This window comes from Bos indicus, chromosome 19 (assembly GCF_029378745.1).
Source record: "Bos indicus isolate NIAB-ARS_2022 breed Sahiwal x Tharparkar chromosome 19, NIAB-ARS_B.indTharparkar_mat_pri_1.0, whole genome shotgun sequence".
NCBI classification, from domain to species: Eukaryota; Metazoa; Chordata; class Mammalia; order Artiodactyla; family Bovidae; genus Bos; species Bos indicus.
In genome coordinates this window covers 14,720,712-14,736,153 of record NC_091778.1, presented here as the reverse complement: position 1 = coordinate 14,736,153, position 15,442 = coordinate 14,720,712, and the positions used below count along the sequence as shown (strand labels likewise).

The window sequence follows — 15,442 nt, the reverse complement described above, 5'->3', positions numbered from 1 at the left end:
CTTCGCCCTCCTCCTGTGTTCAGAGGGAAGTGACACATCAATTTAGGCGGAGGGGGAGCCGTCCGGTCCGAGTGCAAAGCCACTGTACACTCCCTGCAGCCCCTGTCCTCAACGCTAGGAATACCGGGCCAAGGGGCCGCTTGGTGGAGCTTCTTTGTTCTCCAGACACACGTCTTGGCGGTGGCCCTGTTCCCGGACAGCCGGGCAGCCTGCCATGCTGCGCGCCGGCTGTGCCCACGATGATGAAGCGTGCCCTGGGAGTGGTGGTCTGAGGCAGGCAGAGGCAGCCCGGTGAGCTGGCCCCTGCCCAGATCTGCACACACACCTACGCTTCACCCCCACGCCTTCCAGCCTGAGGCACCCCAGGCGCAGAGGGAATATTGTGACTGCGGGTGAGGATCCACGTGTCTGAAGATCCTCAGGCCTGCTTCCCTCCTGAGCTTCCCCTTTAGCCACCAGGATGACAGGAAACTGACGCATCCTTGAGTTAAGGGGACTCAGCTGAGCTGCTCTCTCTAGCAGGGATGATGGAGTCTCTGCGCTCCGTGTGCTTTTCCATCTCTTGTGTCCTCTTTGGGATGCCGTAAGCAGAAAAGCCCGTGTGGCCTGTTGAAGCAGGAAGCAGTGTCCCTGCCTGGAAAGCTGAGCACAGGAAAGAAGCCCTACCAGTCCGCCTGGGGAGTGGCCTCTGGCCCTCTCTCTGCTGTACGTGGAGTGTCCTCCTGGGGGCATCGAGGCCCCCAAGCCCTGGTCTCTGTGATAGGAAGACTGCTGAAGGTTAAATCATGAAGGTGAGGGTGGGATTGTGCCTCCCCTCTTAAGGAAGTGAAGGTGAAAATTGTTAGTCCTTCAGTCATGTCTGACTCTTTATGATGACCCCATGGACTGTAGCCAGCCAGGCTCCTCTGTCCATGGAATTCTCTTGGCAAGAATACTGGAGTGGGTTGCCATTCTTTTCTCCAGGGGATCTTCCTGACCCAGGGATCAAACTCAGGTCTCCTGCATTGCAGGCAGATTCCTTTACCATCTGAGCCACCAGGGAAGCCCCCTCTTAAGGAGGCCCAGCTTAAAACCCACCTCATCGCACCAGTTCAGAAGCTCTTTGGCCTCGTGCAGTTTAGTGCAGTCGTGACAGCTTTTTCTGGGAAGAAGGGGTCCTTCTGGTGTGATCTGCTAATCGGATTTTGTTTGTTGAAGCATCTGGGCTTGCCTCTTCCCAGAAAGGAGTGAGTCACAAGTCCATCAGGCCGGAGGGACCCGGCAGGCCCTTTGTGGGACTGAACCTAAGCTTCTGCCTGCCCAAGGTGGTCAGAACTTGTCAGAGGGACCCTCTTCCCCTGTGGGTCCCCAGTGACTCAGATCCCTGTCCTTCCACCTTAGGGAGAGCAACCTGGAGAAGGAAAACAGACTGCCAGTCTTCCTGCCACTAGAACTCGGAGAATCTGCGCTGTTTGCTGAGCCTTCTGTGTGGGATGTGTGCAGGGTGGCCCAGGGGACAAGTAATATATTTAATATCTGTTTGTTAGTCCCACTTGGAAATCTCTGGGTTGACTATAAGGATTCTTAAAAATATGAACAGTAGAGGACTAACACCTTAGCAGAGCACTAACAAGGAACCTCAGGGTTAAATGTCCCTTGAGAGGGTTGCTGTTAAAATCAATATGCAAATACAGTTGTATTTAGATAGGTATAGCTCCCTCTGAAGAAAAGCAGATATATGAAAATGGGATTTAAGGGAAAAAAATAGATACATTGGGAGAAATTATTCCCATTACAAAAGGATTATTTGCTTTACCAAAGGAGTCACTGCAGGGCTCCTTCTAAATAGCTCCCTTAAGGCATTAAAAACAGGATCTGATTTACACAGTTTTTCAAGAACGCTTTTGGGTAAAGAAAGGCACACCCGTTATGGGTACAGAAATCGTTTTGCAGGGTTGGTGGTTTTTTTTCTTTTCTCTTTGCATCCTATCTTACTATCTTTGTAGAGAAATTTCTTTCAGCATAGAAAATGGGGTTACATAGATCTTTTTAAACAGCTACTTATGTTTGTACTTCAGAATCTTAATAAGATTCCAGTCTTTTTTTATGCTGATTTTTCAGTCTCCAGGTTGAGGAATGGGTGTGTGTTCTCAGAGCTGAGATATTCAGGAGCTTAGTGGGGAGGGTGATCTAGTCCTTTTTCTCTAGCATTATAAGTATTTAACCAATCAAAGCAAATTGCTTTCTTCCGAGGAAGAAGAAGGGCCCATAAAAGTTAAAATTGGGTTTAAATTTACATAGGCTTCTTCATAGGACTAAAAAAAAAAGTTAAGAATTAAAAGAACACACACATTCAATATCACATTCTTTTATAAAATATTTTTCCTATTTGCCCAATTAGGATGGTTGTTCCATAAATGAGAGACAGCTCAGAAAAGGGAAGAAATTTCTGCAAGATCACCCAGTGCCTTTGGCTGAGCGGAGAAATTTTAACCTACCACTCTGACTTTTGTTCTGAGCTTTGAAGGTCTCACCCTGCCCCCAAAATCCTACTCTATAGGACGCTCTGCTCATGCCTAGGATAAGGTCGACCACCTCCTGTCTCCCCCAGGGTCAAGGCTGGGTAGAAACACCTCTGCTGCTGAAATCGGTGTTCTCCTCAGAAACTTCTCTTCATTCTCTCCTGGAGGAGAGAGGTGGCTTTTCCTTCTGTCCTGGCCCCAGGGGGACACCTGACGGGCTGCCATCCTGTGGACACTTGCAAGTCAGTTTAACTTGTTTCATTTCAAAAGTATGGACTCTGAAGCCAGACTGCCTAAGTGCAAATCCAGCCCCACCATTTCCTGCCTTTGTGGCCTTGGGCTTCACTTCTGTGTGTGCTTCAGTTTCCCCGTCTAGGAAATCACAGCGATCTTTTGTCGTGAAGATGAAAGGAGATTAACAGTACTTACACATGAGTGTATGGGAATATCTCAATAATGTTAGCTTTCATTAGATCACACTAATAGTATCTCTTCTTGCATTTAACTCTTTAAACATTGTTAAAAAATACTTATTCATTTATTTCTTTGGCTTGCCAGGTCTTAGCTAGGGCCCACGGAATCTTTAATTTTTGTGGCAAGACGTGGAATCTTTAGCTGCAGCATGCGGGCTCTAGTTCCCTGACCAGGGACCGAACCCAGGCCCCGAGCACTGAGAGTGCAGAGTCTTAGCCACTGGACTGCCAGGGAAGTCCCTCTTTAAACATTTTTCATTGTAAGGCTGGATTTTTAGGTTTTCATGGGGACTGTATTTTGGGGGACGGAAGGATATGGGAATGACCTACCTCTCTTTTCCCATTTCAGCCTTGTCCTAAAGTAGGATTCTAGAAAGAATGACTTTCCTCTCAGAGGCATATTCTTAAACACACGCACACATGCCGGCTTGCTTCCCTAAAAACCCTGAGGCCCTGCAATCTGGCTAGAAAAGAAAGAAAACCATTCCAAGATATTTAATTGTACAGGGAGCTTACAGGATTGATCGAGAGCTTAGCTTTTTACAATAGTCCAGTGAATAAGAAATGCTCCTGACAAACGATCAATGATAGGATAATCACTCTTTATCCCCCTCCTCATTCTTACCTCCTTTCTTCCAGGAGAACAGGGTTCAGAAGTCAAAAATCTTTATAGACGCCGCTTTTAAATTAAGCAGAAAATAGACATTGACATATTTGTTAATCTCCCCTAAATCATTACCGAGACTGGCTGCTTTGCTGTACAAGGAGAGGGGCCCCCGTGTGCTGTAACCAGCTGAAGAGCAGCCTTTTTATTTGTAGAAAATAAAATTGAGAAAACCCTTTATTCCCCCTCTTTAAGTACACTCATCTTTCTCACGGGCATTTAAAAATGCATACCTTCTCTACTAATGTCTTTGCCTTGCTTTGCTGCTTTTGGGGAGGTAGGTCTGAACTGCAATCAGAGGCATCGCCAAAGGAATCAGACCCTGCAGGCTTCAGGGGATGCTCTGGGATCCTCCTAGTTTCCGGAGGGCCAGGCTGTCGGAGGGGGTTTATTTCATTATTCTTTCAGAGCTCTAGAATAACTTGACTGGGTGGATGAGAATTTTGTTAGTCTGGGAACTAGCCGCCTTGTCCCCGCTGCTGGTAAAGGGGCCAGTTATCCCTCCAAGGCCTTGTTCCCAGAATGCCCTGTTCCTAAGCCCAGAAGTCCTCCCACTCTGCACCCAGTGCTGAGCTGTGCTCTTAACTCCACCTAACACTGGACCAGACTCTGGCCAGTTGCCCTCCTCTGGTCACTGCTTAGCCACTTTCAGTACTATTTAACGAACAGGCTTCCGAGACAGCCAGAGCCAAGTGTAAATCTGACTTCTCTACCTAAGAGCTAGGTGCCGTTGGGCAAGTCTCTGTCGCATTTCAGAGCCTTGGCGTACTCAGACCCTGTCTGTAAGGTTGGGTCGGTACAAGGATTAGAGATGGTGTACCTGGAGCAACTTGGAAGATGTTCAGTGACGCTGAGGTGGCCTGCTGGCAGCTGCGGTGTTAGCTGCTGACCAGACCCAAGTCTGAGCTGTGGTGACTTATGAGCTGTGTGTTCCTGAAATCACGGAGTGCAGCGCCTGGCACGTGGGAAATGCTCAGTAAATGGTGTGTGTTACACACGGGGCACATATCGGAATGGATGTTGTTGACCTAGAGGGGGCATGCTGGGAGGGTCTGGAAGCCCCTGTTCAGGCACGTGCTCGGCCCTGCCGTCCCTGGGACCCCAGCAGGGCTGTGATCTTCCCTGCTGGTCTCCAGGCGCCTCAGGGGTATTGCGAGTTCAGTTCCAGTTGTTTACTCACTAAGTCGTGTCCTACTCTTTTCAGAGCCATGGACTGTAGCCCACCAGGCTCTTCTGTCTGGGATTTCGCAGGCAAGAGTACTGGAGTGGGTTGCCATTTCCTTCTCCACGGGATCTTCCCGACCCAGGGATCTAATCCTGTTCCCTGCATTGGCAGGCAGATTCTTTACCGCCAAGCCACAGTTCCAGACCCCCACGATAAAGTGAATCTTGCAATAAAGTGAGTCCCATGACTTCTTTGGTTTCCCAGTTCATAGAAGAGTTACGCTGCTACTATACTGCTGTCTGTTAAGTGTGCAGTAGCATTATACTATCTTAAAAAACTATGCACTTACCCTAATTTAAAACCACTTCAGTGCTAAAAAAAGTGTTCACCATTTATCTGAGCACCTTCAGCAAATCAGAATCCTTTTGCTGGTGGAGGGTCTTGCCTTAATGTTGATGGCCGCTGACTGATCAGAGTGGTGGCTGCTGAAGGTTGGAGCAGCTGTGGCAGTTCCTTAAGACAAAAGTCAGGTCTGCTGCATCGATTGACTCTTCCTTTCACCAGTGATTTCCCTGTAGCGTGCACTCCTGCTTGAGAGCATTATTTGATTTCACCATAACAAGTACAATTACAGGTATACCTAGCTTTATTGCATTTTCAAACTTTTTCATTATTATTATTATATTCCTCATGGTGATCTGTGATCAGTGACCTTTGATATTATGTTTTGATGTTTTTGTACTTGTTTTGGCATTTTTTAGCAATAAAGTATTCTCTAGGTATGCCTGTAACAGGGGGCGATGTCCTAGCCACTCACAGAGTGGGGTTCATTGGCCACGTTGTCTTGCTCTGGTTGTGGAATGAGACTGAGGTGGCGCCTCAGCTTCCTCAGGCAGGAATCTGCCGTCCTCTGATTTAGCCTTTTCTAAAGTTTTAAGGGATACCACTACCAAAACACGTGTACACATAAGCCAGGAACACTCACAGCACAATGCGCAAAAGCTTCAGGAGCCCAGCTGCTGCACGCAGGGCCTGGCTTCGCCCCGTTCCAGCTCTGTGACCTCGATAAGTTACATAAATAAGCAGGGCCCGGTTTCCTCACCTGTAAGATGAGAATAATAGGAATGGCAGCCTCATAAGGTCGTTGTAAGGATTAAACAGGTTAATGGATGAAAAGCACTTAGAGCCGTGCCCTGTATGTATTAGCTTTGGTTAACTGATTATACGTACTAGGGGGCCAAGATAAATTTTTTTTTTAGTGGCACTTATTTTTCTAATTTTTTCCATTTTATAAAATTTTGTAGAAAAGTTACAAGAATGGTACAGTGGACGTCAGATGCCCTTTTCTCAGATTCACCTGCTGTTGCCATCTTGTCTGACTCGCTTTACCATTTTCACATCCATGTGCTGCCTCGCTCACTCTCCCCACACATGTATGCGCTTTGTTTGAACCGTCTGAGATCATTTGTAGACATCACGCTCCTTTGTCCATACGTATTCTGTGTATGTTTCTAAGAAGAGACTTTCTCTTACATAAGCAAAATACATTTATTAAAATCAGAAGCTGTAACATTGATACAGTACTACTGTCTAATCCACGATTCATATTAAAATTTACCAGCTGTCCTAATAGTGTCTTTACAGCCTTTCTAGCTTTTTTGTTTGTTTGTTTGTTCCAGATCTGAGATCTAATCTCAGCACATGTTGTAATTTGTCCTCCAGGATTTTGTCTCCTTTAATCTGGGATAGTTCTTGGCCCTTTCTTTGACTTTCATGATCTTGACATTGTTTAGAAAGTCCAGGTCACTCTGTAGCATGTTCCGCCATTTGGGTCTGTGTTAGGTTTCCCTGGGGTTAGAGATGATGCACTTTTGGCAGGAATATTGCAAAAGTGATGTCATGTCCTTCTCAGGACGTTTTGTCAAGAGGCACGTGACGTCAGCTTGTCCTGCTCTTGGTGCTGGTCAGCTTGGATTCCTTGTTTAAGGCTTTGTTCACTGGGTTAATCCACTGTAACATTTCCATCTTCCCCCTTTGTAATTAATAAGTAATTTGTAAGGAGATACTTTGAGACTATGTAAATATCCTGTTCCTCGTCAAACACTCACACTAGTTTTAGTATCTATTGATAATTCTTGGCAGAATCAATGACCGTGATGGCTGTAAAATGGTGATTTTCTAATTCTGCCATTCCTTCTCTATTAGTTGTTGGTCTGGGGAGAGGGAGGGCGTTCTTTCCCCTTCTCTTCCATTTAATTACGTGTGTCAGGGTGACTTACAGGTTCTTATTTAATTCCATAAATATTCAGCCCGATGCTCAAATTGTCCCAGATTTAGCCTGCTGGAACACCTTCACACTGGCTCTTGTGTCTTTTTTTTTTTTAAGAAGTTCTTGATTTTGTTTTGGCCACATGGCATGTGGCGTCTTAGTTCCTTGACCAAGGATCAAGCTTGCACCCCCTGCAGCAGAGGCACAGACTCGTCGCCACTGGGCCGCCGGGGAAGCCCTCCTGTACCCTTGTCACACGCCCGGGCGGTTTCTGAGTGCTTGCCCACATGCTGTGACAGTATGTTCCAAGTTCATCTCAATATTTCTTCTGCTCCAGCCCTGGAATCAACCATTTCTGCAAGGAGTCTCTTGGTTCCTTTTATTGGAGAAGAAAAGATCTTTGCTTCCCTATCAAGGGTATTATACCCGTGACCGTCTCATCTCAGAAGAAGCTGGTCAGCTCTCCTCCCAGGAATTCTCCAGACTGGAATGGATGGGCCTCCGTCTCGTCTCACAGTGCGGGGCCCGCTGTTGTCACACCATGCTCCTGCTTTGGAAAGAAGGCTGCTGAAGGGCCAGGGGCCCAATGTGATTGGTCAGCGTGAGAGCCCAAGGAAGGATCGCCCTCCCCACGGCTCATCGCAGCTTCAAAGTAGCGATGGGTTTAAAGAAAGAAAACAAAAAGAGTGGGCTTGGGTATCCAAAAACCTCATAAACCTGAAACTAGGTACTAGAGTTCCACCCCTGATCTATTAACATGTGTTTGTGGATGATACTTACAGCTCGCTCAGCAGCCCAAGGCTGTTTACGGCTTGTGATTCATAGCGGCATAAAAAGCAAGGCCCATTCCAGACGGACGTGCTGAAAACAGGCCTTTCCCTTATGCATGCCGTCACCTGTGGCCACGCAGTCGTTTGTCAGCGTTGGTGACCAAGCACTTCAGGTTGTCACCAACACCAGGGGCTGTCACCTATTGCTCCTTCAGCTAGACTTACGCGTCCTTGCTAGGCGGACAGCTAAATTTTCGGTATTGATTGCAAGTCTCGTTCTGAGAGTCATTAGGGAAAAAAGTACAACGGGTTAGCTCCTCTCCTGGGATACTGTTGAGTAGGAGTGGGAGGCTCCTTGTTATAAGTAATTCCACGGTCTCATCTATTGAGTGAGGGTGCCACGTGCTTGTAAGTTGGGTGATCCAGATGGGGTTTGTGGACTGTCTTTTGTTTATTTGGCTGTGCCGGGTGGGTCTTAGTTGCGGCATGCGGGATCTACTTCCCTGACCAGGGATCAAACCTGGGCCCCCTGCATTGGGAGCACGAGGTCTCAGCCACTGAACCACCAGGGAAGTCCCCTACCTTTCTCTTTTCTCCTCCTCTTCTTTTAGCCCAAGAACTAGAGTGTCTTTGTCACGGTGGTCAGGGGTTGGCTCTGGCCATAAGAGCCCAGGCAGGAGACGAGGAGGCAGGCTAATCCACCAAGCCAGCATGAAACATGTGCTTCAGGCTCTCACTGGGGTGGATTCTGACAAATTTCAGGTTAAGAGTATCCAAGTATGAGTTTAGAGCTGTGAAGCCAGGCAGCTCCAGCTCTGAGGACAGTAGGTCCTTGGCGGGTTGGGCAGGTGACCAGACGTGGGGAGGGAAGCGCTGCTGCTGGGTGTACGGAGGCGGAGGGCGTCCCCAGCTGGTCCACGCTCCGGGTGGGGTGGCCATTCTGGGGCTGCTCGCGGTTCGCGGGACAGTGGCCTTCGTGGGGACCAGGGGCCTCCTGTCGGTGAGATGGGGAGAGGCCTCCAGGAGGCAGCTGGCACCTGCTTGGGGAGTGGGCGCCCCGGAGGCTGCTTTCGTGACTCACCCCCACCGGGAAGGGCCCCATGGCAGGTCTGGTGTCTGCGGGGTCCAGTTATCAGCAGAGGCAGCGAAGACAGCAGAGAGCCGGGCCCCCAAGCCCCCAGGACCATGGCCCCCTGCCCCTGACGGTCTGTCCCCTCGCAGGTACCCCCGAGCTCAGTGTGGCCGAGCGGAAGGAGCTGGAGAGCAAGCTGAAGGAGCGAGAGGAGTTCCTCCTTCCCATCTACCACCAGGTGGCCGTGCAGTTTGCAGACCTGCACGACACCCCGGGCCGCATGCAGGAGAAGGGGGTCATTAACGTGAGTACGCAGCCCTGCTTCTGAGACCGGCTTGTCAGAGACACGCCGCCAGCCCACGTCCACCTGGCGCGCGCACACGGGCTCCCTCGCAGGGAGCTGTCGGCTCGTGTGTGGAGGAGCCCGTGTTCTCTTCTGCAGAGGAGACCTTGTCCCTTTGCTATGCCCGTAATCATCCTAAAACAGTTCATGATTTAGGTTCCCGGGGACGACTCAGGAGGCGGGCTCCATTTTACTGGCGGGAATCTGAGTCCTACGCAGTGCCCTGGGGACAGCCGCCCCAGGGGTCCTCAGGCTGTGGGTTCCTCCAGGGTCAAGTCCAGCAGCAGCCAGTCCTCATTTAAAGTGAAGTGTTAGTCGCTCGGTCGTGTCTCACTCTTGGTGACCCCGTGGACTGTAGCCCGCCAGGCTCCTCTGTCCCTGGGAGTCTCCAGGCAAGAATACTGGAGTGGGTCACCATGCCCTCCTCCAGGGGATCTTCCCAACCCAGGGATGGAACCCAGGTCTCTTGCACTGCAGGAGGATTCTTTACCATCTGGGCCAGCAGGGAAACCAAAACCTGCATGCAAGTTGAGCTATCTGCTCAAAACCAGCCCCACATACTGGCTATCTGGAAACTCAAGACACCCCCCGCCCCAGAACATCTCGGTCACGTGTGGGCCTGCCGTCAGCCAGGCCCATCCCTGCACGGTGCTGCAGTTGGGCGTGCGCGGGGCTGTGGCTCTGAACCAGGGAGACGTCTGCAGGGGCTGGGAGCTCATGGCCGGCTCTCAGGTCTCCGAGGCACTTACTGGAGAGTAGGGTTTGTGCCTATGGAGTGCCTCCGGCCTGGGCACCGATCTCGGGAGACTGAGCTTTCTGTTGTCCCGGGGTAGGACATCCTGGATTGGAAGACTTCACGCACCTTCTTCTACTGGCGGCTGAGGCGGCTGTTGCTGGAGGACCTGGTCAAGAAGAAAATCCACAATGCCAATCCCGAGCTGACAGACGGCCAGATCCAGGCCATGCTAAGGCGCTGGTTTGTGGAGGTGGAGGGAACCGTGAAGGTAGGTGCGCGTCCCCGGAGGGGCCTTCGCGCCGCTCCTCACCCCCCACCCCAGCACCGCCCGGCTCAGCGTCTGGGAGTCTCTGAGCCTCGGAAGGGGAGGGGGTACGGGCCTCAGCCTGTGTCCTCCCCGCAGTAACACATCCTGACGGCTTGGGAGAGGGGCGGTCAGGCGTTCCTTGCAGCTCATTCAGTCATCCAGCAAACCTTCCTGAATGCTTCCGATCAATAAATACTGGCCAGGGAGAGAGGCAGACGTTGTTCCTGTCCTCGCTGAGCCCACTGCCAAGGCAGGGTGACTGAGGCCTCAAGAGGTCACGCACAAGAGTGGCCGACATCAACCATGGCAAACCTGCCATGGCAAACCATGGCAAAGCAGAGTCTGACCCGCTCTGTGGGCAGGGAGGGCAGAGTCTGGAAGATTTTTAGAAGTGATGTCTCAGCAGAGACCTGAAAACAGAGTAGGAAGGAAGCAGAGGCAAAGCTCGACTTGGGGAGGAAGGAACGTCTCAGGCAGAAGGAACAGCACGTTCCGAGCCTGATGGCGGGCGGGGGTGCCGCGCATGGGGCACCACAGGTACTCGGGATGGCCCGGAGCTGGGGTGGTGAGGCCGGGGGAGCGTGCGGAGGGGCTGGGCTGTCCTGGGCTCTGCGGGAGCCGCTGAGTGTCTCATGGCAGTGGGACCTGTGTGAGGCGTGCCACCCCTCAGGGGCGGTGCTGAGGGGCAGGACCCTGACGTGGGCATGAAGGCTCCTGCTGAAGGTCTTCCGATCTCAGGTCCACAGCTCCCGGGGGTGACAGTGCGGGGCGGGCTGGGTCAGCACCCACTGAGGCCGCGTCCCCAGCCATCCTGCCCCGGGGCTGCGGCCGGGACAGCCAGTCCCCAGCTCCTGCCTCTGGAACCCTGGGCTGCACAAGACCGTCCACGGGAAGATGGGCAGGAAAAGTCGGAACTTTTATTTCTATTTATTCTTACTAAGAAGAAGCAGTCAACCTGTATTCATAGTGACTATCTGGACTGAATCATAAACATCATACATACATTTTATCAGCATATGGGTAGTACGTGCTGGAAATACACTTCTCTCTTCCCGGTAGCCGTGTGACGGAAAACAGTTGGTGACTGCTAGCTTAGAGCACTGCTGAGGGGCTGCCTGGAGGGCCGGATGGTAGGCTTGCCGGCCTCCTCCCGGGAAGTGTCGCCTGAGGTCTCCGCTGACTGTTCCCAGGAAGCAGTTCCAGGGCCTGCTGTCAGTTTTAAAGTCAGTGGGTTGGGGTGATTCTAAGATCCCCCCATGTTAAGTCCCCCCTCTTCTTTACTGCCTTGGATAAATGTTTCGGATGTGCAGCCGGGGAGGACAGCCTTCTGCGACTTGTGGTTCAGGTTCAGGTCAGTCGATTATGTCAGTGGCCACTGGCAACTTCGTGTGGAAGTTGGCATTGAAAGTCACGCAAGTGTAAAATAAGAGGTGGTTGTGCAGTTCAGAGAGACCAGCCAGGTAAATGGAGTGTGCGCGGGCCGCCGAGAGAGGGCCTTCCTCCCGCCTTAGTCACTGACGGCCACGCACGGCCGTGACGGGCACAAGGGTGCAGGAAGGCGGGCCCCCTCTGAGCGGAAGCCAGCGACAGGCCCTTTGGGGGCGCCCCAGCCCCCCGCCCCGGGGGTGGCCTGGCGGGGAAGCAGGTCACCCCTCCCTTGTCGATGGAGGGAACAGCCACCCATGTGGACACACTCCTGGCTGAAGGTCAAGTGCAGAAGACACCCCAGCTCAGGAGGGGAGACCAGAGGCTCCGGGACCCAAATGTATCGCTCCCCCCATCTACAGAAGACAGCGTCCCCCGGAGCAGTCAGGGCAGGGGGAGAGAGAGAGGAAGGGTGGGCGATCCCTCTGTGCGGCTTTGAAACCTCTTTCTGGATTCTGCAGGCTCAGCAGAACTCGGGTTAGTGGGAGGCAGGTGATAAAGTCTGCAGCGCCCTTGAGAGCAGAGTGTTGTCCTGTTGAAAATCCGTGTGGCTGCCTCGGAGGGGCCAAGCCTGCTCGGTGCTTGGGAGCACCTCAAAACCCGCACCTTCCCCCGGTTCTTCAGACGGGGTGGGCGTTGTGCGCTGCCGGCGCTCCAGGCCTGGGGCCTGGCTTGGCCCCTGGGACCCTCACTGTGGCTGCTGGTGAGGAGGGCGCTTAGTGTGAGTGCCTGTGAGCCGTGCTGTGCGTTGTTTTCTTCATAGAAATTCCTTTTCTTTGCTTTAAATCTTAGTCCTGAATAAAGAGATTCTGGGACAGCAAGTCTGAAGACACTGTGATGCTGTATAACTGAGGAGTAGAGCTCTTTTGTCTCCCTGAGAGGAATCTGTTGCCATGAGTTGTGGGACTGTTTGAATCCACAGGGGCAGTCCCACTGTAGGAAATCGTGGGGTTTACGGTTCGTAGTGTGACTGCAGGGAGAAGAAAAGCATCGCCACAGTTCCCTGAAAAGATAACAAGAGCTTAGGTCCAATCTGGCTGTCAGAGCAAGGCACATGTGTCTCTCAGGCACGTTTCCTCTGCTGACTCTCAGATCCATAGTTGAAGGTGTGTGGTTTTTCAGACAGGCTGACTTCCCACCCCACCCCCAACCCCATCCAAGCTCCAGTAGAAGAAATTGAGAAGGATGTGTTTTCTGGAATCGTAACACTTTTTGGATCCCCGCTTTGCCGTGTGCTGGCTCAGATGTACTTAACCGTCCCTTCCTCACGTGTCAAATAGGGATGTTGTTTGTCTCACAAGGGTTGGGGCATGTTGAACGACACTGTAAGGACCGAGCCCCGTGTCTGGAGCTCGGCTTCCTCCTGGCCCCTCAGCGTGGCATGCTCGAAGGCGGGCTCAGTAACAGCGCGGCTAGAAACAGAGCCGGGCGGCCCGTGCACTCAGCAGCTCTCGGCCTTCTTGTTGTCGTTGCTCAGTCGTGTCCGACTCTTTGTGACCCCATGGACTGGAGCCCACCGGGCTCCTCTGTCCATGGCATTTCCCAGGCGGGAACACTGGAGTGGGTCGCCAGTTCTTTCTCCAGAGGATCTTCCTAACTCAGGGAACAAACCCGAGTCCCCTGCATTGGGGACTCCTCTGGAGACAGGTGGATTCTTCACTGCCGAGCCACCAGGGAAGCCCTTGACTTGGCCCTAATCTGTCCAAGATCCAGGATGCCGTGGTGCTCCCTTACCACCCAGGAAGCTGCAAATCCATTCTTCTTCTGCATTCCCAAACGAGACCAATGGCCAGTGGAGGCCCTCGTGAAGTCGGGAGAGGAAGAAGCACCACTGGTAGGGCCACCTGATTTCCACTGTCCCCAAGCTTCCCGTGAACAAGTCTTGGGCACCAAACTTCTGATTTAGGGCCAGGAAGGGAGGAGGTGAGGTGGAACCTGGGCAGCAGGGCTGGGGCTGGGGCGGCTCCCAGAAACGAGGCCCAGCGGCCGCCCCAGCCCACGGGGCTACCACTAGCGTCCTCCAAAGCCTCAGGAAAAGAAGATCGCTTCGCAGGGGCGTCTCCAGGCCGCTCACGAGGTGAATTATCTATGAGGCCTGGGCTTCGGGCTCACATCCATCAGCCTGCGGCCTGTTCACCCCCAGGCCCTGCTGCACCACCACATAAGGAGGCCTTAACAGCAATCCGATACATTAGGAATGAAACTTTCCCAACAAGTCATTTAGATTTTGTAAGATAGACTAATTACTACACATAATTAGTGAGCCGAGTAATGCCAGATATACTGACCCACGGATGCACAGCCAGATAAAGTGCCTGCTGAACACGTACTGTAAGGCCATGCTGCTCTGACCTTTAATCATTAATACTTTACTGGTATTAAAACTTTGCAATTGGGATGAGTGCAGGCAGGTAACATACGGGGCCAGGCCCGCAGCTGCTTGAAATCCACAGTGGGAGTAGTCAGGCACGTTTTCAGGGAAATGATGACAGCAGAGCGTCGGCCGTGCTGGATGGAGTGACGAGCTTCATGGCTCTGTTCCGGGAGGGCAAATGAGGCACTGCAGACTCCCTGGCCCTGGGTGGGAGAAGCTTGCTCACAATAGCAGAGCAAACCCTCCCAGGTCTGTTATTTAAAAAAAAAACCGCGTGGGGCTGCAGTGCCTACGTTTGTTGATTCTTGCTAAAAACACTGTTGACCAGGATCGTGACCCCGTGGCTGCTGTGCGCTCAGCGCTGTAGTTGACACTTGACCAGGGTTGGACTTGGGGGTCATTGTCCACTCATATTTTGAGTGACCAGCAAACCGTTCATATAAGGGGGCCTACATTTTCCAAACCTTGGGAACGTGTTGCTTTAATTCTATCTGGGAACTTTTCCAGTGTTTGAACACCTAGCGTACTCTGTGGCTGCAGGAGGGGATGGGAGAGCCATGTTCTCTGGAGGGCAGCGGGCCTGCCAGTGCAGCGTCTGAGCATCGTTAGAAGCAGGCATCTCGTTAGCTAATACATTACACCAATCAAGGAGAGTTATCTTAAGCCACAATTAATCTGCTCCCTGGCATATGTTGATAGGAAAGCATCATGCTGTTTCTTAATTAAAAGCAAACGGATTAAAAATGATTAATAAGAGTATTAAATATTCTCCTAAACTAAAGGCTTTGGAATTCTTGGGTAAATCTAGGTTTCCCCACCCCCCCATTCTGAAACCCAAGAAGCATGCATTGTTTTCTTTCTTCCTCCCCCTAAATCCTCGTAAGTAAGGGCATGTGCAGAAGTCCAGATTACCACGGTGGAGATGGGCACGTCAGCACGCCGTCCGCGAGTGGGGTGGACGGGCTGGCACGTGATGCTGAGAGCACCTCGCCGTGGGGACGATCGCCACCCTGACCCTTGTAGATGGAGAGTGGTGTGGTGCCTCCTTTTTCTCAGGACAAAGTACTCGCCTGCCGTTCAGCCTCAGGGTGCCAGCATGCTGCCCATGCACGGAGCTGGGGCATGACCTCCCCTCAGCCTCGCCCTGACCAGGAGAACTGACCTTCTCACCAGTGATGACAAGCAGGGATGGGCAAATTTGGGGCCAGCAAAGGAAATGGACAAAAGAACTAGAAAAGGCGCCTCACTGATCCTTAATCCGTGGGCTCCTTAATTGTTCCACTGTGAAGGACTCCTTAAGACCCGTTAGAAACGTGGAAGTCAGTTACAAGGTATATAATAAC

At 51.9% G+C, this 15,442-nt stretch overlaps 1 protein-coding gene across 7 annotated transcripts in view; it reads left to right on the top strand.

Annotated features, from left to right (window-relative positions):
* The window catches only part of ACACA (acetyl-CoA carboxylase alpha), a 286,531-nt gene that overhangs the window by 266,088 nt on the left and 5,001 nt on the right, over nt 1-15,442 (top strand). For all 7 annotated transcript variants that reach the window (XM_070772628.1, XM_070772626.1, XM_070772625.1 and 4 more), the window contains 2 exons: nt 9,064-9,218; nt 10,091-10,261. In XM_070772628.1, the coding sequence (XP_070628729.1) occupies nt 9,064-9,218; nt 10,091-10,261 (326 nt within the window). The remainder of the gene's footprint in view (nt 1-9,063; nt 9,219-10,090; nt 10,262-15,442) is intronic.